The sequence below is a fragment of the Tachyglossus aculeatus genome, chromosome 23, assembly GCF_015852505.1.
Source record: "Tachyglossus aculeatus isolate mTacAcu1 chromosome 23, mTacAcu1.pri, whole genome shotgun sequence".
Lineage (NCBI taxonomy): Eukaryota > Metazoa > Chordata > Mammalia > Monotremata > Tachyglossidae > Tachyglossus > Tachyglossus aculeatus.
The window spans coordinates 34,690,080-34,716,933 of NC_052088.1; the positions used below are offsets into that span (position 1 = coordinate 34,690,080).

The 26,854-nt window shown below is 45.1% G+C and overlaps 1 protein-coding gene across 1 annotated transcript in view; it reads left to right on the plus strand.

The window, feature by feature from the left end:
* The window catches only part of ITGA1 (integrin subunit alpha 1), a 116,190-nt gene that overhangs the window by 86,427 nt on the left and 2,909 nt on the right, over positions 1–26,854 (plus strand). The window contains exons 23-28 of the mRNA XM_038765571.1: positions 2,788–2,890; positions 4,356–4,469; positions 7,210–7,314; positions 7,449–7,553; positions 10,567–10,659; positions 17,189–17,305. Coding sequence (XP_038621499.1) covers positions 2,788–2,890; positions 4,356–4,469; positions 7,210–7,314; positions 7,449–7,553; positions 10,567–10,659; positions 17,189–17,305 — 637 coding nt within the window. The remainder of the gene's footprint in view (positions 1–2,787; positions 2,891–4,355; positions 4,470–7,209; positions 7,315–7,448; positions 7,554–10,566; positions 10,660–17,188; positions 17,306–26,854) is intronic.

Below are 26,854 nucleotides of genomic sequence, written 5' to 3' on the forward strand. Positions count from 1 at the left end.
CAGAGAACAAAACAAAACATATTAACAAAATAAAATAGAATAAATATGTACAAATAAAATAAATAAATAAATAGAGTAATAAATACGTACAAATGTATATATACAGGTGCTGTGGGGAGGGGAAGGAGGTAAGGCGGTGGGGACGGGGAGGGGGAGGAGGGGGAGAAGAAGGAGGGGCTCAGTCTGGGAAGGCCTCCTGGAGGCCTCCTGGAGGCCTTATTATTGAGCGCTTACTGTGTGCAGAGCACTGTACTAAGCGCTTGGGAAGTACAAGTCGGCAACATAATAGGGCTCACACTTCTAATCCCCATTTTACAGATGATGAAACTGAAACAGAGAAGTGAAGTGACTTGCCCAAGGTCACACAGCAGCCAAGTGGCAGAGCAGGGATTAGAACCCATGACCTCCAACTCCCAGGCCTGGGCTCCATTCCCTAGGCCGGACAGAGAGGGGTTGTCCAGAGCTTGGGCACACAGGGCATTCATTCGATTCGCTCATTCGTTCATTCAGTTATTCAGTGGTATTTATTGATCACTCACTCTATGCAGAGCACTGCAGTAAGCGCTGGGGAGAGTACAATCCAACAGAATGAGCAGACCCGTCTCCTGCCCATAACGAGCTGTAGTCTAATGGCAGAGCTGTCACCTTGGAAGCACGCTCGCGCGTCAGAAGTTTGCCTTGCGGGCAGAATCCATGATCTTCTCTGGGTCCTTTCATTCATTCATTCATTCAGTCATATTTATTGAGTGCTTACTGTGTGCAGAGCACTGTACTAAGTGCTTGGGAAGTACAAGTTGGCAACGTATAGAAATGGTCCCTACCCAACAGTGGGCTCACAGTCTAGAAGGGGGAGACAGAGAACAAAACCAAACATATTAACAAAATAAAATAAATATTCATTCAATTGCATTTATTGGGCACTTACTGTGTGCAGAGCACTGTATTAAGTGCTTGGGAAGTACAAGTTGGCAACGTATAGAGACGGTCCCTACCCAACAGCGGGCTCACAGTCTAGAAGGGGGAGACAGACAACAAAACAAAACATATTAACAAAATAAAATAAATAGAATAAATATGTACAAATAAAATAAATAAATAAATAAATAGAGTAATAAATCCATACAAACCTATATACATATATACAGGTGCTGTGGGGAGGGGAAGGAGGTAAGGTGGGGGGGGATGGGGAGGGGGAGGAGGGGGAGAGGAAGGAGGGAGCTCAGTCTGGGAAGACTCACCTTGTGGGCTTGGTGGTCCTTCCCAAGTAGCCCAGCGGGGAACAGGCACAGGTCCATCCCTATCCCCTAGGCTGCTTTCAATCAATCAATCAATCAATCGTATTTATTAAGCGCTTACTGTGTGCAGAGCACTGTACTAAGTGCTTGGGAAGTACAAGTTGGCAACATATAGAGACAGTCCCTACCCAACAGTGAGCTCACAGTCTAAAAGGGGGAGACAGAGAACAAAACCAAACATACTAACAAAATAAAATAAATAGAATAGATATGTACAAGTAAAATGAATAAATAAATAAATAAATAAATAGAGTGATAAATATATACAAACATATATACATATATACAGGTGCTGTGGGGAAGAGAAGGAGGTAAGACGGGGGGATGGAGAGGGGGACGAGGGGGAGAGGAAGGAAGGGGCTCAGTCTGGGAAGGCCTCCTGGAGTAGGTGAGCTCTCAGTAGGGCCTTGAAGGGAGGAAGAGAGCGAGCTTGGCGGATGGGCAGAGGGATTGGGGGCATTCCAGGCCCGGGGGAGGACATGGGCCGGGGGTCGATGGTGGGACAGGCGAGAATGAGGCCTAACGGTGAGGAGATTAGCGGCAGAGGAGTGGAGGGTGCGGGCTGGGCTGGAGAAGGAGAGAAGGGAGGTGAGGTAGGAGGGGGCGAGGGGATGGACAGCCTTGAAGCCGAGGGTGAGGAGTTTCTGCCTGATGCGCAGATTGATTGGTAGCCACTGGAGATTTTTGAGATTTTCCTGCCCATGGGCTCTGTCACTTGAAATCACCTTCCAACTGGAGTTGGATGTATCTGGAAAATTTACAGGCTATTCTCACTACCTCTCCCCATCCCCTTTCCCACTGAAATCACCTTCCAACTGGAGTTGGATGTATCTGGAAAATTTAGGCTATTCTCACTCCCCCCCCCCCCCCACTCCCACTTTCCCACCTGAAGTCACCTTCCAGATGGAGTTGGATATATCTGGAAAATGTAGGCTATTCCCACTGCCTGCCCCCGATCCCCTTTCCAGCGTGGCTCAGTGGAATGAGCCCGGGCTTTGGAGTCAGAGGTCAGGGGTTCAAATCCCGGCTCTGCCAATTGCCAGCTGTGTGACTTTGGGCAAGTCACTTAACTTCTCTGTGCCTCAGTTACTTCATCTGTCAAATAGGGATGAAGACTGTGAGCCCCCTGTGGGACAACGTGATCACCTTGTAACCTCCCCAGCGCTTAGAACTGTGCTTTGCACATAGTAAGCGCTTTATAAATGCCATTATTATTATTATTATTTCCCACCTAAAATCATCTTCCAACTGGAGTTTGCTGTATCTGGAAAACTTAGGCTACTCCCATTGGCTCCCCCCTACCACCCTCCCTTCCCCCAAAAAAAGAGTTCGACCTTAAATAGTCATGCTTGATCATTGAAACCAAATTGTGTGTATGTAAATTAACCAGATAATTGGCTAGGATAGAATTTACACTGGCGATTGTTCTAAGATGTTGTGGAGGTTAATCAAAAGATGAAAATGTTGTGTTTTCTAATCAATATTTTTGTAGCTCTGCAAGTGAGTACCACATTTCAATTGCGGCCAATGAGACCGTTCCATCCGTGATTAACTCTACCGAGAGTATTGGAAACGAACTGAACATTTTCTACCTGGTAAGAGTGCTGTCACTGTCACTCATTTTTCATCGATCAATAGTATTTGTTGCGGGCTCACTCTGTGCAGAGCACTGTACTGAGTGCTTGGGAAGGCACAGTAGAGTGAGTAGACACGATCCCTAGCCCTCATGTTGCTTATAAACCGAGTCAGCCTCAATTCTCTCGTCTGTAAAATGGGGACTGAGACTGTGAGCCCCTTCTGGGACAGGGACTGGTGTCCAACCCGATTTTCCTGTGAGCAGCCCGATTTGCTTGTATTCATTCCAGTGCTTAGTACAGGGCTTGGCACGTAGTAAGTGCTTAACAAATACCACAGTTTTAGTAGTAGTAATTGTAATAACAGTAATATAATAAATTCACTCATTCATTCAATCATATTTATTGAGTGCTTGCTGTGCGCAGAGCACTGTACTAAGCACTTGGAAAGTACAATTCATCAATGCAGTAGAGTGATAAAATTGCACTTGACCCCTTTCCTCTCTCATTCTTTTAGAAATTTTCACAATGAAAGAGAGAAGCTCAATTTAGCCTGAAAGTAACTGGTTAAAGCGATATCTTTATTCCCTGTAGAAATTTGCACAGAAAACGAGAAAACCCAAATCCAGGCCGAAAGCAATCGTGTAGCCATGAACTCATTTTGTGTCTACCGACACTATCACATTGTACTCACCCAAGCGCGTAGTACAGTGCTCTACGCAAAGTAAGCACTCAATAAATATGATCGATTGATGGACTGTACAGTTGGTGGAAGTGAAAAGAGTTGGGCTCTCAGCTCCATCGCGAGGCTACGACTGACCCTTCCATGAGCAGGGGTTTGAATCGACCCCGGCATCATCCTGCCCAGCCACCCACATGCAAATCCGATTTAGTGAACCCCTCTTTTTTGTATTGTCTTTCCACGGAGGAGCTGTTCATTAGAGCACCCTGAAAAAGTATGCAACTCCCAGAGGTTGTAACTAAGCTTGACCTGGATTGCTCCTGCAGATTTGGGGGGGTCGCAGGAAGAGCAGAAGAGCTCTCTTTTCTCCCCGCAACTCAGTGCATTCACATGCCTCCCGCATGTCCCTTCACGTCTCTGGGCCTCATTTACCTCATCTATCAAATGGGGATGAAGACTGTGAGCTCCCTGTGGGACGGGGACTGTGTCTGACCCGATTTGCTTGTATCGATCCCAGCACTTAGTACAGTTCCTGGCACATTGTAAGTGCTCAAAAAATATGATTTAAAGAATGAATGAATGAAAGAGGACTAAAGAAGGAGCAACATTTCATTGCAAAGTGGGTCTTCCCATTAGGCCACATCGGGAAGTGGTGTGGCCTAGTAGAAAGAGCCCGGGCCTGGGGGTCAGAAAGCTTGGTTTCTAATCCCAGCTCCACCACCGGTCTGCTGTGTGACCTTGGGCAAATACCTCCATTGTTAGCATTATTAGGGAAGGTTTTCATTTGCTTCTCATTTCTTACAGATTAAAAAAGGAGAACATCTCCCAATGCCAGAACTGAAGCTGACCGTTTCATTTCCCAACTTGACTTTCAGCGGTAGCCCAGTGCTCTATCTGATAGGTTGGACGTCTTCTGAGGTAAACCAAGGGCTTCACACAGCCTCTTGCTTCCATTTTTCTGGTTTGATCTTCCTGTTATCGGGTTGCCTATCAGCCTTCGCATGAAGCAAAAACTCCTTACTATCAGCTTCAGAGCTCTCCATCACCTTGCCCTCTCCTACCTCACCTTCCTTCTCTCCTTCTCCAGCCCAGCTCGCCCACTCCACTTCTCTGCCACCGCTAACTTGCTCACTTGGCCTCGTTCTCGCCTGCCCAGCCGTCGACCCCCGGCCCACATCCTACCTCTGGCCTGGAATGTCCTTCCTCCTCACATCCACCAAACTAGCTCTCTTCCCCTCTCCAAAGCCCTACTGAGAGCTCACCTCCTCCAGAAGGCCTTCCCAGACCGAACCCCCTCTTTCCTTTGATCCTCCTCCCCTCCCCATCGCCCCAACTCCCTCCCTCTGCCCTACCACCTTCCCCTCCCCACAGCACTTATGTATATTTGAACATACTTATTACTCTATTTATTTTATTTATGATGTGTATTTTGATGGTGTTGACACCTGTCTACTTGTTGTGTTTTGCTATGTGTCTCCCCCTTCTAGACTGAGCCCGTTGTTGGGTAGGGATTGTCTCTATCTGTTGCCGAATTGTACTTTCCAAGCATTTAGTACAGTGCTCTGCACACAGTAAGCACTCAATAAATGCTGCTGAATGAATGAACGAACCTTTTGGTATAGTACGGGCTGCTATGGGGCTTGGCGCACCTGTGAGAGAAAGTGCCTGGCCACATGTTAGTCGAGTTGGTACAAAACTCCTCCTTTAGACTGTAAGCTCCTTGTGGGCAGGGAATGCGTCTGTTTATTGCCATGCTCTCTCAAGAGCTTAGTACAGTACTCTGTGACAATAAGCACTTAATAAATACAATTGAATGAATGAATGAGGTTTAAAAGAGAGTAAAGGTTGATTGCAAGATAGCTCTTTCCACTAGACCACATTGAGAAGCTGTGTAGCCTGTTGGAAAGAGCCCAGGCTGGAAGTCAGAGGACCTGGGTTCTAATCCCGGCTCCACCGCTTGTCTGCTGTGAGACCTTGGGTGAGTCCCTTCACTTCTTTGAGCCTCAGTTCCCTCACCTGCAAAATGGGGCTTCAATAACTCTTCCCCCTCCTAGTTAGATTTTGAGCCCCAGGTGGGGCCTGATTATCTTGTATCTATACTAGTCTCGACTATGGGAGGGAGAGTGAAGCAGAGGCCTAACCAGTCCATTCTTAGCTTGGCCAGTGGCTAGCGAAAGGCACCAGCGCTTAGAACAGTGCTTTGCACATAGTAAGCGCTTAATAAATGCCATCATTAATTAATTAATTACAACGCAAAACTCCCCCGTGCTGGGCAGCAGCGGCACGGGAGAGAGTCGAGGGCGGAGACTCAGGTTTAGCACGCGGAAGGAGGCGATGGTAAACTACTTCCAGATTTTTATCAAGAAAACTCTGTGGATCCACTACCAGAACGATGGCAGGTGGAGGTGGGGCATTCTGGAAGAGATGTCACTATGGGTCATTCATTCATTCATTCATTCATTCAGTCATATTTATTGAGCGCTTACTGTGTGTAGAGCACTGTACTAAGCGCTTGGGAAGTACAAGTCGGCAACATATAGAGACGGTCCCTACCCAACAGCGGGCTCACAGTCTAGAAGGGGGAGACAGACAACAAAACAAAGCACATTAACAAAATAAAATAAATAGAATAAATATGTACAAACAAAATTAATAGAGTAATAAATAGGTACAAACATATATACATATATACAGGTGCTGTGGGGAGGGGAAGGAGGTAAGGTGGGGGGGGATGGGGAGGGGGAGAGGAAGGAGGGGGCTAGACGACTCGACAGCATAAGACCCCAGTGATTAATACAGTGCTTGACACAAAATAAGTGCTTAGAAAATACAATTATTTTTGTTCTTAAAATGTGAATTGACTTTGATGAGGCTTATAAAGCAGGCAAACTCTAAGTGAAAGCACTAGCAATAGCAACAACAACAGTAATAATAATAATACTGATTGTGGTATTTGTTAAGCACTTACGATGTGCCAAGATCTGTACTAGTCGCTTGACTAATAATAATAATAATAATAATGATGATGATGATGATCATCATCATCAATCGTATTTATTGAGCGCTTACTGTGTGCAGAGCACTGTACTAAGCGCTTGGGAAGTACAAATTGGCAACATATAGAGCCAGTCCCTACCCAACAGTGGGCTCACAGTCTAAAAGGGGGAGACAAAACCAAACATACTACAAAATAAAATAGAATAGATATGTACAAGTAAAATGAAGTTGGTTCATTCATTCAATCGTATTTATTGAGCGCTTATTATGTGCCAAGCACCATTCTAAGCGCTGGGGGTAAATGCAAGGTAATCAGATTGTCCCACGTGGGGCTCACAGTCTCAATCCCCATTTTACAGCTGAGGGAACTGAGGCTCAGAGAAGCTGTGACTTGCCCAAGGTCACACAGCAGGCAAGTAGAAGAGTCAGGATTAGAACGCAGGTCCTCTTACTCCCAAGCTTTTGCTCTTTCCACCTAGCCATGCTCTTTCTCTTCTCACATGAACTACTGAGAAGCGAACAAATCTTCTTACCTGTGTTGCCCTGCAACCTCTCCGGTCTCGGTTCACTTTTCGCCACAGTGCTAACAAACCGCCCCCGTGCTTTCCTGTGACTCTTGCCACCTTGTTAACCCCAGGGCACTGTCTGCTTCCTTTGCCAGAATGCACACTGTGGGCCGGAACGCCTCAAAGATCCCTACGGCTTTAACCGGGGGAAAACAGTCCACATATCAAAACCTCAGGAACTCAAGCGAGGTGCCGTTTTGGTAAGTGACTCTTCATCAACCGCAGTGCAGTAGTTTGAAAGGCCTAGATTCGAACGTGACCCACCTCTTTTCACGGCCGTCGGGAGCGGGAGGTGGAAGGGGAAGGAGCGATCTGATCCGTGTCTCTGTTACAGAACTGTGATAAATGCACCTATGCAGACATCGAGTGTCACCTGGCTCCTTCCGATGTAAGCCAAGTGAACATTTCCCTCCGCCTGTGGAAACCGACTTTCATTAAAGTAAGTGACTCCCACCTATCAGTCAATGATTTTGAGCTCTTGCTGTGAGCAGAGCACTGTACTGAGCGCTCAGAAACACAATAGAGTTAGCAGACTGTGAGCCCCGTGTAGGACGGGGACTGCACCCAACCCGATTTGCTCGCATCCATCCCAGTGCTTAGAACAGTGCCTGGCACACAGTAAGCGCTTAACAAATGCCACAATTATTACACACGATCCCTGTCGGGGGGGAGCTTACACACCCTCTCTGTACAGTAATTAAAAGATTGAATGCAGAGGTCAGATTTGATTTCTTTCTCTGGGATTTTATCTTTAAAATGCTACTACCAGTTAAATGCAAGTCTGTATCTCCGGATGACATTACAGGCACAGAATCGTCCTGTTGTCCTTGCTTGGTTTCTTCAAGAATTGAAGAAAGCCTCTCCAGCCCAGTGTTCTGTGCCTTCAGAGAGAGGCTCTGGGGCTTGTTTCCTTTACAAGATAATCTCATTTGGAAATCGTTTCCAAATCCTTTTCATTTCCTTATTAGCGATGGTATTTAGGGAGGGCTTTATATGTGCCAAGCTCCAATACAAAATAATCGGGTCGGACACGGTTCCTGTCCACACAACTTCGCGGTCTAAGGGAGAGCAAAGTATCATGTCCCCACTTTACAAATGAGGAGACTGAGGTCCAGAGCGGTCAAGTGACTTACCCAAGGTCACACAGCGGTGGAGCTGGGACTAGAACCCGAGGGGTCTGCCTCTCGGTCGGGTGCTCTTTTCACTGGGTCACGCTGTCTCTTTTCCGGGTCCTTTTCTTCCCGGATATGTTCCCTCCCTTGGGAAGGAACAACCGGGATGGGAATGAGGAAGGTTCTTGGGAAATCCACTGGCATCAGTTCTCACAAACGTTGTGACTCAGTGACACAGTCAAGCAAGCAATAATATTTATTGAATTTGTCGAGCGCTTGCTACGTGTGGCATTGCATTGAGGGAATGGGAGAGTAAGGAAAGAGGTAAGAAGACACAATCCTTGCCCTCACTCACTCATTCAACCATATTTATTGAGCTTTTACTATGTGCAAAGCACTGTTCTAAGCGCACTTAGGAGAGTACAATAGAACAGTAAATAGACACGTTCTCTCCCCATGAGGAGCTCACTGCACTAGTTAACAAGTAGTAATAATAATAATAATTATGGTATTTGTTAAGGGTTTACTGTGTGCCAAGCACAGTTCTAAGCGCTGAGGTAGATACAAGGTAATCATGTTGTCCCACGTGAGGCTTACAGTCTTCATCCCCATTTTACAAATGAGGTAACACGTACAGAGAAGTTAAGTGGCTTGCCCAGGTTCACACAGCAGACAAGTGGTGGAGGCGGGATTAGAACCCACGTCCTCTGACTCCCAAGCCCGTGCTCTTTCCTCTGAGCCACGCTGCTTCTCTAAGAAACTTTGGAGAACAAAAGTTGACGTTTGCAAAATTACAGTCAGGATTCCTGAGTACAAAAGTGCTTAGGTGGTGTCAAAGTGCTGAGGTGATCGAAGGGAGTCTGTGACCTCGGGAGAAGAAAAGTGAATCAGGGTAGGCTTCCTGGAGGAGATGGGCGTTCAGAAGGGCCTTGAAGATGGGGAGAACTGTGGTCTGGCGGATTTAAAGAGGAAAGTAGTTCCAAGGCTCAAGCCAAATCGATAGACTATTGCTCTGATCCAAGATGGCGTTGCTTATGTCTCATAATAATGACAATAATAATGATTGTGGTATCTGTTAAAGCACTTACTATTTGCCGGGCACTGTATGGGACAATGAGAAAACTGAAGCAGATCTAACTTGCTTGGCACCCTGATGATATTGGAGCTGGGAGCCCTCCACAACATCACAAAGATCCGCCTTTTCATCAATCGTATTTATTGAGCGCTTACTGTGTGCAGAGCACTGTACTAAGCGCTTGGGAAGTACAAATTGGCAACATATAGAGACAGTCCCTACCCAACAGTGGGCTCACAGTATAAAAGGGGGAGACAGAGAACAAAACCAAACATACTAACAAAATAAAATAAATTGGGCTTGGACTGTCTCCTTCTGCCAGGAGGCAGGGGAAGTCCCGGCGATAACGGGTCACTGGGCCACGGGGGTTTGGAGGTGTCGGGCCTCTACCTTCCTGGTTCAATCTCTCATCCTCTCCCGACTGGATTACTGCATCAGCCTCCTCTCTGATCTCCCATCCTCCTATCTCTCCCCACTTCAGTCTATACTTCACTCTGCTGCCCGGATTATCTTTCTACAGACACGCTCTGGGCATGTCCCTCCTCTTCTCCAAAATCTCCAGTGGCTGCCAATCAACTCTTCGAATCAAGCTAAAACTCCTCACTGTTGGCTTCAAAGCTATCTATCCCCTCGCCCCCTCCTATCTCACCTCCCTTCTCTCTTCCTCCAGCCCAGCCCGCACACTCTGCTCTCTGCCACCACTAACCTCCTCACTGGGCCTCGTTCTCACCTGTCCCACTGTCAACCCCCGGCCCACGTCCTTCTCCTGGCCTGGAATGCCCTCCCTCCACACATCCACCAAACGAGCTCTCTTCCTCCCTTCAAAGCCCTACTGAGAGCTCACCTCCTCCAGGAGGCCTTCACAGACTGAGCCCCCCTTTTCCTCTGCTCCTCCTACCTTCCCCATCACCCTGCCTCCCTCCCTCTGCCCTACCCCCTTCCCCTCCCCACAGCACTTGTGTATATTTGTACGTACTTATTGCTCTATTTATTTTATTAATGATGTATATATATAATTCTACTTATTCTGATGGTATTGACACCTGTCTAGTTGTTTAGTTTTGCTACCTTTCTCCGCCTTCTAAACTGTGAGCCTGTTGTTGGGTAGGGACTATATATGTTGCCAAATTGTACTTTCCAAGCACTTAGTTCAACGCTCTGCACACAGTAAGCACTCAATAAATACGAATGAATGCAGAATGAATGAATGAATGAACTATGACTCAATCGGAGAGGATCAACTCAGCATTTTTTTTTCCTTCTAGGCCAGCTTCTCCAGTTTAAATCTGACTATAAAGGCAGAACTTCAGAGCGAAAACTCATCACTGGTTTTAAGCCATAGGAACCAGAAAAGAGAGGTAAGGACAGTTCCATTTCTGAAGTCTCCATTGGTTTCGCTCCAAATCGCCTGGCGTAATGCTGATAATCATAATGATGGCATTTGTTAGGTGCTTACTATGTACTAAGCGCTGGGATCAATAGAAGATAATCAGGTTGGACACAGACAAGTCTGAGAGGAAGGGAGAAAAGGGAATGAATTCCCTACTTTACAGATGAGGAAACTGAGGCCCAGTAAAGTGGCGGAACTGGGGTTAGAACCCAGGTTGCTTGACTTCCAGTCTTGTGCTCTTGTCCCTGGGATAGTAAGAGTCTCCCCTAATTTAAAATAAAGATAAATTCAGCTGTGAAGGGATGGCCCGGACTACAGTTTGTGATGCCTGACAACTCAGAGGCAGAAGTTAAGAACAGAAAGTGCTACACTTCCTCTCCACCCACACCTCCTGGCCACAGAGGAGGCTCCCTATCGATGCTAGACGAATTACTAGGTTTTGGGGGAGAAAAATATTCTCATTTCCCATTTTCTGCAGTAGTGAGTCCACCCTAAATTTAAGGTGTAAGATTTCTTAAGAGGAATAAGCAGAAACAAGTCTCAGCATCTTTCTTAGAAATAAAATCTACTTAAATGACAGGTTCCTCAATAACAAAAAAGAAGGGACTGAAGCTTTAAACATCTAAGCATAAACAGTGTGCTCCTCAGATCCAACCGCATTTCAAAGCAGGACTACAAACGATAATTAGGATAAAGAAGAGATAGCGTAAATACGATTGAATGAATGAATTAAAAAGGATTAAGGCATCTCAGCAGCATGAATTAGTAAAGACACCAATTAACTGCCAGTGTTTGAGCTAGAAAGTTGCACACTGCATATTAGTTGGTAAATAGCATCTTTTTTCCCAACTTCCTAGATTAAATCATCTAAATTTAAATCGAAATAAACCTATTGTGCCGCACTCCTGACTAATGAATTCCAATTTGAAGAAAAAAATGTCTTTGCTCCATGAAAACAGCTCTGTGGATGGCCCTAATTGCATTTTTCCACCTCTAGATCTCTCTATTTAAAGTGAGTTCCAGGCAAGCGAGGGGTTGTATGATGTCTCGTGGCAGCGTTGGAGTAAACAATTCATTCATTCAATCATATTTATTGAGCGCTTTCTGTGTGCAGGGCACTGTACTAAACACTTGGAAGAGTACAATACCATAATCTGAGCAGACATTCCCTGCCGCAATGAGTTGACAGTCTAGAGCGGGGGAGACAGACATCAATTTGAAGAAATAAATGACAGATATGAACATATGTGGTGTGGGGCTGGATGGGGGGAAGAGCCAAGGGAGCAAGTCAGGGTGATGCAGAAGGGAGTGGGAGAAGAGGAAACGAGGGGCGTAATCTGGGAAGGCCTCTTGGAGGAGATGAGCCTTTAATAAGGTTTTGAAGGCAGGGAGAGTCATTGTCTGTCAGATCTGAATAAAGCGTGGCTCTCCCTTACCTCACATCGAGGGTGAGGCTGAACTAGGAAGCTGCCACAAGGCACTTTCAAATCTCACTAATAATAATGATAATAATGATACTTGTTAAGCGGTTACTATGTACCAAGCACCATACTAAGTGCTGGGGTGGACACAGTCCCTGTCCCACCCGGGGTTCACAAAGTAAGAAGGAGTAGGATTTAATCCCCATTTTTTGTAGCTGCGGAAACTGAGGCACAGAGAAGTGAAGTGACGAAGATCACCAAGCAGACAAGTGTAAGAGCCAGGATTAGAACCCAGGTCCTCTGACTCCCAAGTCCATTCTCTTTTTAATAGGCCAGGCTGCATCTCTGAATGTCCAAGATCAATCAATCAATCAATCAATCAATCGTATTTATTGAGTGCTTACTGTGTGCAGAGCACTGTACTAAGCGCTTGGGAAGTACAAGTTGGCAACATATAGAGACAGTCCCTACCCAACAGTGGGCTCACAGTCTAAAATAATTTTTGAGTTCTCACTTTGCTTTGTTGTATGAGGCAGTCAGTAAATAGTTGGTATTTATTGAGCACTTACTGTGCTCAGAGCACTGCACTAAAAGCGTGGGAGAGTACAATGGAACAGAGTTGGTAGCCACGTCCTCTGCCACGTTTAGTTATCCAGTGAGAAGGAGGAAGGTGTTGAAAGGGGAGGAGAGGAGGAGGAGGAGTGATAATAATAGCAATTATGGTATTTGTTAAGTGCTTAGGCAATGTAATAAGCGCTGGGGTGGATACAAGCAAATCGCGTTGGACACAGTCCCTTTCCCATATGGGGCTCATGGTCTTAATCCCCACTTTCCAGATGAGGTAACTAAGGCCCCGAGAAGTGAAGTGACTTGCCCAAGATCACACAGCAGACAAGTGGCGTGGCTTAGTGAGAAGCAGCACGGCAGAGTGGCTAGAGCCCGGGCCTGGGAATCAGAAGGTCATGGGTTCCAATCCCAGCCCCACCACTTGTCTGCTATGTGACCTTGGGCAAGTCACCTCACTTCTCCTGGCCTCAGTTACCTCACCTGTAAAATAAGGATTAAGACCGTGAGCCCCACGTGGGACAGGGACTGGGTCCCACCCAATTGGCTCATCTCCACCCCAGTGCTTAGGACAGTGCCTAGTGCATAATAAGGGCTTAACAAATGCAACAATTATTACTACTATTATTTGGGATTAGAACTCAGGTCCTGCTGATTCCCAGGCCCCTGCTCTATCCACTAGGCCAAGCTGCTTCCTTGTAGCTGCTTTTTCTCCAGGAAGGAAGGAAATCAGAAGGTCTTGTCAGCTGTTTTCAGGTGGGAAGCCAAAATTCCCAAATCTGAGCAGGCCATCCCCGAGTTAAGGATTGAAGGATGACATCATGTCTGCCACTTTAGGGAAGGACAGCCGAAATGATTGACGTGGCTAAGAATTCAGACACGAGGCTGGAGACGGGCAGCTTGCTCCCCGATGTCTGAGCAGCCCTATGTGAGGTTTCCCTGATGACATCCAACCAATCAACCCTTCAATCTAGGGTATTTTGTGAGCGCTAACTGTGGGCAGAGCGCTGTACTAAGTTTTTGGGAGAGTACAGCAATACTAATAATGATGAGGAGGAATGGTATTAAGTGAATAACAAAAATAATAATAATGGTATTTGTTAAGAGCTTACTCGGTGCCAAGTACTGTGCTAAATTCTGGACTGGAGACAAGCAAATCAAGTTGGACACAGCCCCTATAATAATAATAATAATGGCATTTCTTAAGCGCTTACTATGGGCAAAACACTGTTCTAAGCACTGGGGAGGTTACAAGGTTGTCCCACAGGGGGCTCACAGTCTTAATCCCCATTTTACAGGTGAGGTAACTGAGCCACAGAGAAGTTAAGTGACTTGCCCAATGTCACACAGCTGACAATTGGCGGAGCAGGGATTTGAACCCATGACTTGTGACTCCAAAGCCCGTGCTCTTTCCACTGAGCCACGCTGCTTCTATCCCTATCCCACGTGGGACTCACAGTCTCAATCCCCATTTTACAGATGCGGCAACTGAGGCATAGAGAAGTGAAGCAACTTGCCCGAAGTCACACAGCAGACAAGCTGCGGAGCCGGGATTATTCATTCACTCAGTCGTATTTATTGGGCGCTTACTGTGTGCAGAGCACTGTACTAAGCACTTGGAAAGTACAATTCAGGATTTGTGCCAAGCACTGTACTAAGAGCTGAGGCAGATAGAAGTTTAACAAAATTTTTAGCGTGATTACAGCGTGGCTCACTGGAAGGAGCTCGGGCTTTGGAGTCAGAGGTCATGGGTTCAAATCCTGACTCCGCCAATTGTCGGCTGTGTGACTTTGGGCAAGTCACTTACCTTCTCTGTGCCTCAGTTCCCTCATCTGGAAAATGGGGATTAAGACTGTGAGCCCCACGTGGGACAACCTGATTACCCTGTATCCCCCAAGTGCTTAGAACAGTGCTTTGCACATAGTAAGTGCTTAATAAATGCCATTGTTATTATTATTATTAACCAGGTTGGACGCGGTCTCTGTCCCACAAGGGGCTCACAGTCATAGTCGTCATTTTGCAGATGAGATAACTGAGGCCCAGAGAAGTGAAGTGACTTGCCCAAGCTCACCCAGCAGACAAGTAATGGAGTAGGGATTAGAACCCAGGTCCTTCTGACACCCAGGCCCAAGCTCTATCCAGTAGGCCACACGGCTTCTACCGGGAGAGTTGGAAGATGCTATCCCTATTCATTCATTCATTCATTCATTCATTCAATTGTATTTATTGAGCGCTTACTGTGTGCAGAGCACTGTACTAAGCGCTTATTCTCAAGCGGTCTACAGACCACCAGGGAAGACAGACGCTAAAATAAATTACAGATAGGGGAAGCTCCCAAGAATAAGGCTACAAGAATAAGTGGAGGGAGAGTAGAGTGAGTATTAAATTCTTTGAAGGGTAGGGACTCACGTGCATGGGTGTCACAGTGGGAAGTGAAAATCGGATGAGGAATGAAACAAAATTGCTTATAATAATAAGAGCATTTATTAAGCTTATTATGTGCAAAGCGCTGTTCTAAGCGCTGGGGAGGTTACAAGGTGATCAGGTTTTCCCACATGGGGCTCACAGTCTTCATCCCCATTTTACAGATGAGGTAACTGAGGCCCAGAGAAGTGAAGTGACTTGCCCAAAGTCACACAGCTGACAATTGGCGGAAACGGGATTTGAACCCATGACCTCTGACTCCAAAGCCCGCGCTCTTTTCCTCTGAGCCACGCTGCATTCCCTTGCTTATCTCCAAGAGAAAGGGATGCAAATTAACGGAATGAAAATGAAGCAGGTCGTTGTGTGAAGTTGTAACTTGTTGTTCTGCTGAACATCAGCATGGTCTAGTGGATAGATCGCGGACCCGGGGCCCAGAGGAACTATGGTGCTAATCCTGGCTCTGCCATTTGTCTGATTTATGACCTCAGGCAAATGCTTCACTTCTCTGTACCTCAGTTATCTCATCTGTAAAATGGGGATTAAGACTGTGAACCCCATGTGGGACAGGAGCTGTGTCCAACCTGATTACATTATATCAACCCAGGACTCAGAACAGTGCCTGACATGTGGTAAGTTCTTCACAAATACCATTATTATTATTATTATTATAGCACTTAATACCATATGTCATATTTCCTTGCACATACACTAATTAGTAGGGAACAATTTTGTTGATTTAACCTGATGTAAACTACCTTATTAAAATAAAAATGATATTTTTGCACTGTAATTTTTTCTTTAAAAATTCCCTCTAAATAGGTTTACGTTGAATTACAAATCTATCCAAATTTTGACCCTGTTGATTTTTCTCTCTTTAGCACATTTGTGTGGATGAATTACCAATATCTCTATTACCTACCAATAGAGTCAGCGTGAATTTTAAAATGGAATGGGAATGGGAAAGTTTGGTCATTATTTAATGCATCTTTTTTTTTCTGGGAGAAGTCTCTCCTCGTTCTGTAAGGAGTCTGAATTTTTCTTGATCACAGACATTTGCACTCAATATTTACACATCTCTTCTATGAGAGTCATCATTCTTCTCACTCCGATGTAGAACTCTCACCTCCAGACCAACATTTGGATATTATTAAGTTTGAATTAATGCTGGGATCCGAAACCCTCAATTAAGTAAATTTGCCTCAATCTTGTTGTGGGTCTCAACAGAGAGCTGTGATGTTGCGTCTTCATGTGTTATCCTATGTGAATCATCAAAGTTAAAATAAAACCCAAAACATTTAAAACTTGTGAAATTCAATGCAGTTATAACCACATTCAAAAAAGAAAGCCCAATAGTCATCCCTTCGGTGTTTGTTTTTTAAACCCCAAAGTATGTGCCTTAATTTTAGAGGAAAGAATCTGAAAGAAATCAAATCATTCCATATGCAGAGGCTCCAGACCAACATTTGGATATTGTTAAGTTTGAATTAATGCTGGGACCCAAAACCCTCAATTAAGTAAATTTGCCTCAATCTTGTTGTGGGTCTCAACAGAGGGCTGTGATGTTCTGTCTTCATGTGTTATCCTATGTGAATCATCAAAGTTAAAATAAAACCCAAAACATTTAAAACTTGTGAAATTCAATGCAGTTATAACCACATTCAAAAAAGAAAGCCCAATAATCATCCCTTCGGTGTTTGTTTTTTAAACCCCAAAGTATGTGCCTTAATTTTAGAGGAAAGAATCTGAAAGACATCAAATCATTCCATGTGCAGAAGCACCTGAATTCTGTTCCTACTTTGCAGTCTATTAGTTTACCCATTGTCGGAAACTTAGCGACAATGTATTGTATTCCTATTGGTTTCCCAAATGTTATTTTTAAATTATCTCCTTCCAAAAGCCCTGGCTACTTCCCATGGTGGAAGCACAGAAAGAAAAGAAAGCTTTGTCCAAGTCCTGCTCTACGTCCTCGTACAGTTCTGACGTTTTGGTAAAATTTGGTAAAAATTTGTCATCTACATGTCTGACACCTGCAACCAAAATCTCCAATTGGCGTTTATTGACTTGAATCATCTGCTTCATCATTTCCAGATTACTCTTCAAATTTCCAAAGATCTTCCTCCAGGAAGAGTGCCACTCTGGGTCATCCTTTTGAGCGCATTTGCGGGATTCTTGCTATTAATGCTTCTTATATTAGCCCTGTGGAAGGTAAGTCTTTGGTTCATTCATTCATTCATTCCTTCAGTCGTATTTATTGAGCACTTACTGTGTGAAGAGCACTGTACTAAGTGCTTGGAAAGTACAATCCAGCAACAAAGGGAGACAGTCCCTGCCCACAAAGGGCTCACAGTCTAGAAGGGGGGAGACGGACATAAAAGTAAACATAAACAGTAAAAAAGTCAACATCATCATCATCAATCGCATTTATTGAGCGCTTACTATGTGCAGAGCACTGTACTAAGCGCTTGGGAAGTACAAATTGGCAACATATAGAGACAGTCCCTACCCAACAGTGGGCATCAGTAGCTTCCTAGTAGACCAATTTTGATTTGAGGGAATTACCACAGGAAGAGAGATAAGAATAATAACAGTAATTGTGGTATTTGTTAAGCACTTACTATGTGCCAGGCATTATAGTAAGCACTGGGGTGGATACAGTAAATATTAATAATAATAATGATGGCATTTATTAAGCGCTTACTATGTGCAAAGCACTGTTCCAAGTACTGGATAATAATGATATTTGTTAAGCACTTACTATGTGTCGAGCACTGTTCTAAGCGCTGGGGTGGACACAAGGTGATGAGGTTGTCCCACGTGGGGCTCACAGTCATCATCATCATCATCAATCGTATTTATTGAGCGCTTACTGTGTGCAGAGCACTGTACTAAGCGCTTGGGAAGTACAAGTTGGCAACATATAGAGACAGTCCCTACCCACCAGTGGGCTCTTCATCCCCATTTTACAGATGAGGGAACTGAGGCAGAGAGAAGTGAAGTGACTTGCCCAAAGTCACACAGCTGACAAGTGGCGGAGCGGGATTCGAACCCACGACCTCTGACTCCCAAGCCCGGGCTCTTCCCCCTAGGCCACGCTGCTTCAGTTTGGAGACAGTCCCTGTCCCAGAGTCCTCACAGCCTCAATCCCCATTTTACAGATGGGGGAACTGAGGCCTGGAGAAGGGAAGTGACTTGCCCAGGGTCACTCAGCAGACATGGTGGAGCCAGGATTAGAACCCAGGTCCTGCTGGCTCCCAGGCCTGGGCTCTACCCATTGTGCCATGCTGCTTCTCCTCACCATCCTGAGCCTACTTTCATGGAAGAAACTCGGGGCTACTAGGTACCCGGATGCCAGAAGCCTCTTCGGCTTACAAATGTGGTTGTTGATGTTTTTGTCACGGTACTTAATCAATCAATCAATCAATCGTATTTATTGAGCGCTTACTATGTGCAGAGCACTGTACTAAGCACTTGGGAAGTACAAATTGGCAACACATAGAGACAGTCCCTACCCAACAGTGGGCTCACAGTCTAAAAGGGGGAGACAGAGAACAGAACCAAACATACCAACAAAATAAAATAAATAGGATAGAAATGTACAAGTAAGATAAATAAATAAATAAATAGAGTAATAAATATGTACAACTTAAGTGCTCACTATGTGCCAGACACTGTACTAAGTGCTGGAGGAGATCCAAGATCAGCAGGTTGGACCGAGCTCCTGTCCTTGTGTGTTCATATTCCCAGCTCCTCTGCAATGCACTATATTCTCTACATATTGCTGACTTGTACTTCCCAAGCGCTTAGTACAGTGCTCTGCACACAGTAAGCGCTCAATAAATACGATTGAATGAATGAATGAATGCGCTTCCTCAGTTGGTTCATTCAGTCGAATTTATTGAGCGCTTACTGTGTGCAGTGCAGTGGCTCAGTGGAAAGAGCCCGGGCTTTGGAGTCAGAGGTCGTGGGTTCGAATCCCGGCTCCGCCACATGTCTGCTGTGTGACCTTGGGCGAGTCACTTAACTTCTCGGAGCCTCAGTTACCTCATCTGTAAAATGGGGATGATGACTGTGAGCCCCACGCGGGACAGCCTGATCACCTTGTATCCCCCCCAGCGCTTAGAACAGTGCTTTGCACATAGTAACGCTTAACAAATGCCATTATTATTTTTATTTATTCATTTTTTTTTATGAGCGCTTGGAAGAGTACAATGCTGTCTCCCCCTTTTAGGGGGAGAGTACTGTCTCCCCCTTTTAGACTGTGAACCCACTGTTGGGTAGGGACTGTCTCTATATGTTGCCAACTTGTACTTCCCAAGCGCTTAGTACAGTGCTCTGCACACAGTAAGCGCTCAATAAATACGATTGATGATGATGATGACACAATACAACAATAAAAAGACACATTCCCTGTCCATAACAAGCTTACGACCTCCAGGGGAGCTTATCATCTACGGTCTTAGTGAGGGAAGAGAACTAACCCAGCCTCTAGTCGTAGTGGATGGACACGGGCCTGCGAGTCAGAAGGTCATGAGTTCTAATCCCCACACCGCCACTTGTCTGCTGTGTGACCTTGGGCCTGTCACTTCACTTCTCTGGGCCTCGGTTCCCTCATCTGTAAAATGGGGATTAAGACTGTGAGCCCCCTGTAGGACAACCTGCTCACCTTGTAACCTCCCCAGCGCTTAGAACAGTGCTTTGCGCATAGTAAGCGCTTAATAAATGCCATCATCATCATTATTATTATTATTAAAGTGCCTGGCACATACTTAAGTGCTGAACAAATACCATAATTATTATTATCATTATTATTAAGCACCTACTATAACCCAAGCACTGTGCTGAGCGCTGGAGTAGATACAGTTCAGTAAATTCAGACACCTGGGCTCACAGTCTACCTGAGGGAGACAAGGTATTTAATCACCATTTTACCAACGAGGAAACTGAGGCTCAGAGAGGTCAAGTGGCTTGTGCAAAGTCACACAGCCAGCAAGTAGTGGAGGCAGGGTTGAAACCACCCAGATCTTCTAACTCCCGGCCCTCTCTTTCCACTAACTGTCTTGACCCTTTTACTTGCCTTTAGAATAGTATTAGTTCATTTAATCCTATTTATTGAGCGCTTACTGTGGGCAGAGCACTGTACTAAGCGCTTGGGAAGTACAAGTTGGCAACATATAGAGACGGTCCCTTCCCAGCAATGGGCTTACAGTCTAGAAGTTGGCTAGAATACCGTGCGAGATAAAGCTGCGTGGAAAATAGCAATGCGGCTATTATCTATTGTTGTAGTAACTGGTCAAAGAAGGCTGTTACCCTCTGTTCCCTACTGGTTAATTACAACTGTTTTTAAGATCCTCATTGCAGTAAATTTCCCGCGTAATGCAAATGACAACCAAAACAGTATTGACCCCAAGCTGAATGCAATTAAAGTCCGAAAACGGTGCGAGGAAAACAATCAATCAATCAATCAATCAATCGTATTTATTGAGCACTTACTGTGTGCAGAGCACTGTACTAAGCGCTTGGGAAGTACAAGTTGGCAACATATAGAGACAGTCCCTACCCAACAGTGGGCTCACAGTCTAGAAGGGGGAGACAGAGAACAAAACCAAACATACTAACAAAATAAAATAAATAGAATAGATATGTACAAGTAAAATAAATAAATAAATAGAGTAATAAATGCGTATTTATTACACAATAATAAAATACAACTGACTTGAAGCAACCCTGGTGCCAGAATGGTAGCCAGGATATTAATAAATAAAATAATAAATATGGTATTTGTTAAGCGCTTACTGTGTGCCGAGCACTGTCCTAAGCGCTGGGGTAAATATAAGGTAATCAGGTTGTCCCAAATAGGGCTCATAGAATCAATCCCCCTTTTACAGATGAAGTAACTGAGGCACGGAGAAGTGAAGTGACTTGCCCAAGGTCACACAGCAGACAAGTGGTGGAGCCGGGATTAGAACCCACGACCTCGGACTCCCAAGCCTGGGCTCTCGCCACTGAGCCGTGCTGCTTCTCAACCACATTAATATTAATATTAATATTAGTATTAATTCCCCCTCTACACCGTGAGCTCATAGTGGACTGGAAATGTGTGCGTTACAACTGTTACACTGTATTCTCCCAAGTGCTTAATACAGCGCTCTGCACAAGGTAAATCATAAATACCATTGATTGATTGATCAATTGGTTGATTGGAAAAACCAAGGAGAAGCCGAAACATCAAACGCATTTAGCGAACAGTTTATCGACAAAACTGGGATGCGTGGTGAAGTGGCATCAGCCTTTATTTTCCGCCCCTTAGCGCTTGAGAAAAATAGCTGGTTTTACTTTTGGTTTTTTGCTTTTTGACTCCTCTCTTTGTATCTCCTTTGAGGCATATTTCCCATTTTAGGATGGATGTGAGGTGTTTTTTTTAAAAAAAAAAATTGTATTTAATTAGAGTAAATGAAGTGGCTTTTCCCCCAGCAGAGAGGAGGAAACCGACTTTCACTCTTTTCCCCTTGCCAGTAAATGATTTTTTTCGCCTGAAATCCACAACCGGTTCAAATGAGAATATCTTTTTGTAAAGTAACTCCAGTTTCTCTGTAATTCTGATTTCTGCCACACTGTGGAACACGAATCCTGGTTTACTGGGTTCAGGAATATGCCTTAAATATTCCTGAATATTATAGGCGGGGATACATGCGGGGAAGCGGCTGCGGGGAAGCAGCATGGCTCAGTGGAAAGAGCCCGGGCTTTGGAGTCAGAGGTCATGGGTTCGAATCCTGGCTCCACCACGTCTGCTGTGTGAGCTTGGGCAAGTCACTTAACTTCTCTGAGCCTCAGTTCTCTCAACTGTAAAATGGGAATTAAGACTGTGAGCCCCACGTGGGACAGCCTGATCACCTTGTATCCCCCCAGCGCTTAGAACAGGGCTTTGCACATAGTAAGCGCTTAACAAATGCCATTATTATTATTATTATTATTATTAAATACAACACAGCTTGGTGTGTACTTGAGTTCACAAAGACCCACACCTTTGGTGGTTGGTGATAACTCACACAGCCCCCTTTTTCCTCTCCTCCTCCCCATCCCCCCCGCCCTACCTCCTTCCCCTCCCCACAGCACTTGTACATATAATCATCATCATCATCATCAATCGTATTTATTGAGCGCTTACTGTGTGCAGAGCACTGTACTAAGCGCTTGGGAAGCACAAGTTGGTAACATATAGAGACAGTCCCTACCCAGCAGTGGGCTCACAGTCTAAAAGGGGGAGACAGAGAACAAAACCAAACATACTAACAAAATAAAATAAATAGAATAGATATGTACAAGTAAAATAAATAAATAGAGTAATAAATATGTACAAACATATATACATATATACAGGTGCATATATAATAATAATAATAATAATGGCATTTATTAAGCGCTTCCTATGTGCAAAGCACTGTTCTACATATATTTGTACAGATTTATTACTCTATTTATTTTACTTGTACATATTTACTATTCTACTTCTTCTGTTAATGATGTGCATCTAGCTTTAATTCTATTTCTTCTGACGATTTTGACACCTGTCTCCATGTTTTGTTTTGTTGTCTGTCTCCCCCTTCCAGACTGTAAGCCCGTTGTTGGGTAGGAATTGTACTTCCCAAGCGCTTAGCGCAGTGCTCTGCACACAGTAAGTGCTCAATAAATACGATCGAATGAATGAATGAAATAAGGAGCGGTCTTCGGCCTGAGCATTGAGACACGGACTAAAAATAGCAGGAGGAGAAAGAGAAACAGATTTCAGTGAAGTGCTTGTGGCAGGAAAGAACAGAAACAGGTTTTATGTGGGAAAAAATATATATTTGTGTATATAGCTATAATTCTATTTATTCTGATGGCACCTTGTCTACTTGTTTTGTCGCCTGTCTCCCCCTTCTAGACTGTGAGCCCGTTGTTGGGGAGGGACTTTATATGTTGCCGATTTGAACTTCCCAAGCACTTAGTACAGTGCTCTGCCCACAGTAAGCGCTCAATAAATACGATTGAATAAGTGAATGAAAAAAGCAGCGTGGCCTAGTGGATAGAGCACGGGTCTAAGAGTCAGAAGGTCATGGGTTCTAATTCTGGCTCTGCCACTTGTCCACTGTATGACCTTGGGCAAAACACTTCACTTCTGTGGGCCTCAGTTGCCTCATCTGGAAAATGGGGATTGAGACCGTGAGCCCCATGTGGGACAGGGACTGTGTCCAACCCCATTTGCCTGTATCCACCCCAGCACTTAGTACAGTGCCTGGCACACAGTAAGCGCTTAACAAATACCACAATTATTACTTCACCTCTCTATATCTTAGTTACCTCATCTGTAATCTATAAGACTGGGAGCCCCATGTGGGGCATAATAATAATAATAATAATAATTATGGCATTTGTTAAGCGCTTACTATGTGCAGAGCACTGTTCTAAGCGCTGGGGGGGATACAAGGTGATCAAGTTGTCCCACGTGGGGCTCACAGTCTTAATCCCCATTTTACAGATGAGGGAACTGAGGCTCAGAGAAGTGAAGTGACTTGCCCAAGGTCACACAGCAGACATGTGGCGGAGCCGGGATTCGAACCCATGACCTCTGACTCCAAAGCCCGGGCTCTTTCCAATGAGCCACGCTGCTTCTCCACGGCATGGGCCGTGACCAATCTGATTAGCTTGTCTCTACCCCAGCGCTTAGTACAGTGCCTGGAACATATTAAGTGCTTAACAAATATCTTTAAAAGAAAAAAAGAGAGACAAGCAGTAGTATTTCATGAGGGATAGGTGGGAGAAATTAGGGACTCTTACAAACTCAACTAACTCGATTTCCTGCTTGGGAAGTGGTTGAGTTTGCTGCATTCGATCTTGGGTTTTACCCTTCAACCTCAGTGAATTATGTGTAGGTCATGTTAATGTAATGGTGACTTGGGAATTGTTCAACTCCCCTTTTATTTGAAATGTGTCTGGCGGTCAGAGATAGTGAGCCTTGGCTTCCTGGAGAAGTCTCTCTGACCACTTGCCAAATTTAAAGTAAAATTGAGCGTGACAAAGGCAAAAATGTTCTGCTCCTGTCTGGAACTAGCAGCTTCGTTACCAAATGTAAGAAATGTGTAGATATTCTGGGCTTTTTGTCACCCTATCCAATCAATCCATCAAGGGTATTAATTGAGCGCGTATTGTGTGATGAGCCCTTTACTAAGCACATGGGTGATCTGCCTTCGTCCTTGGGAGGAAGTTTCCCACCGTGAAGAATGCATGAATTCTTTCAGCCCAAAAGATACGAGTCAATGCCTTGCCTTATGTTTTTCTGAACAGGATTAATCAATCAATCGTATTTATTGACAGTCAGTTAGTCAGTTGTATTTATTGAGCGCTTACTGTGGGCAGAGCATTCATTCATTCATTCAATCGTATTTATTGAGTGCTTACTGTGTGCAGAGCACTGGACTAAGCGCTTGGGAGATTAATAATAATAATAATAATGGCATTTGTTAAGTGCTTACTATGTGCCAAGCACTGTTCTAAGCACTGGGGGGATACAAGGTAATCAGGTTGTCCCACATGGGGCTCACAGTCTTAATCCCCGTTTTACAGATGAGGTCACTGAGGTACAGAGAAGTGAAGTGACTTGCCCCAAGTTACACAGTTGACAAGTGGCAGAGCCGGGATTAGAACCCATGACCTCTGACTCCCAAGCCCGTGCTCTTTCCACTGAGTCATGCTGCATAATAATAATAATGACGGTATTTGTTAAGGGCTTACTATGTGCCAAGCACTGTTCTAAGCGCGGGGTTAGATGCTAGGTGATCAGGTTGTCCCAGGTGGAGCTCACGGTCTCAATCCCCATTTTATAGATGAGGTAACTGAGGCACAGAGCAATCAATCAATCAGTCATATTGATTGAGCGCTTACTGTGTGCAGAGCACTGTACTAAGCGCTTGGGAAATACAAGTTGGCAACATATAGAGACAGTCCCTACCCAACAGTGGGCTCAGAGCAGCGAAGAGACTTGCTCAAAGTCACACAGCAGACAAGTGGCGGAGCCAGGATTAGAACCCATGACCTCTGACTCCCAAGCCCCTGCTCTTTCTACTAAGCCACGTTGAGTACGGTATACCAATATGACACATTCCTGGCCTGTAACGAGTTTATTGAGCACTTACTATGTGCAGAGCATTCATTCATTCATCCAGTTGTATTTATTGAGTGCTTGCTGTGTGCAGAGCACTGTACTAAGCACTTGGGAAGTACAAGTCAATCAATCAGTCAATCGTATTTATTGAGCGCTTACTGTGTGCAATCAATCAATCAATCAATCAGTTGTATTTATTGAGCGCTTATTGTGTGCAGAGCACTGTACTAAGCCCTTGGGAAGTACAGGTCGGCAACACATAGAGACAGTCCCTACCCAACAGCGGGCTCACAGTCTAGAAGGGGGAGACAGACAACAAAACAAAACATACTAACAAAATAAAATAAATAGAATAGATATGTACAAGTAAAATAAATAGAGTAATAAATATGTACAAACATATATACATATATGCAGGTGCTGCGGGGAAGGGAAGGAGGTAAGACGGGGGGGATGGAGGGGGGGACGAGGGGGAGAGGAAGGAAGGGGCTCAGTCTGGGAAGGCCTCCTGGAGGAGGTGAGCTCTCAGTAGGGCCTTGAAGGGAGGAAGAGAGCTAGTTTGGCGGATGGGCAGAGGGATTGGGGGCATTCCGGGCCCGGGGGAGGACGTGGGCCGGGGGTCGATGGCGGGACAGGCGAGAACGAGGCCTAACGGTGAGGAGATTAGCGACAGAGGAGCGGAGGGTGCAGGCTGGGCTGGAGAAGGAAAGAAGGGAGGTGAGGAAGGAGGAGTCGAAGTGATGGACAGCCTTGAAGCCCAGGGTGAGGAGTTTCTGCCTGATGCGCAGATTGATTGGTAGCCATTGGAGATTTTTGAGGAGGGGAGTAACATGCCCAGAGCGTTTCTGCACAAAGACAATCCGGGCAGCAGCATGAAGTATGGATTGAAGTGGGGAGAGACACAAGGATGGGAGAGCAGAGAGAAGGCTGATGCAGTAGTCCAGACGGGATAGGATGAGAGCTTGAACGAGCAGGATAGCGGTTTGGATGGAGAGGAAAGGGCGGATCTTGGCAACAGATAGAGACAGTCCCTACCGGACAATGGGCTCAAAGTCTCGAAGGGGGACAACAAAACAAGTAGACAGGTGTCAATACCATTGGGAGAGTAAACTACAGCAGAATTAGGGGACAGGTTCCCAGCTCATAACGAGCTGACAAGTCCTCGAAGGCCGCAGTGGCCTTCAGCGAGAGGATCGCTGTGCTGGAGCCGGAGACTTCCTGGAAAGTTTTCGCTGACGGAAAATCAAGTCGACCCGTGTCACTGCTTTCGTAGTTTTCAAACGATTCATCCCAGGCCATCTCTCTCATTTGTTTGACCTGCGAACAAAACCGACCGGTAATAATGATCATTTTATTGTACTCTCCCAAACACTTACCGCAGTGTTCTGCACATAGTAAGCGCTCAATTCATTCATTCAGTTGTATATATTGAGCACTTACTGTGCTCAGCGCACTGTACAAAGCGCTTGGAAAGTACAGTACAGCAATAAAGAGAGACAATCCCTGCCCACATCGGGGTTACTCAATACCACTGATCGCTTGATTATGGTATTTGCTAAGTGGTTATTACTACGTTCTAATTCCGGCTGCACCGCTGGTCTTCTAGACTGTGAGCC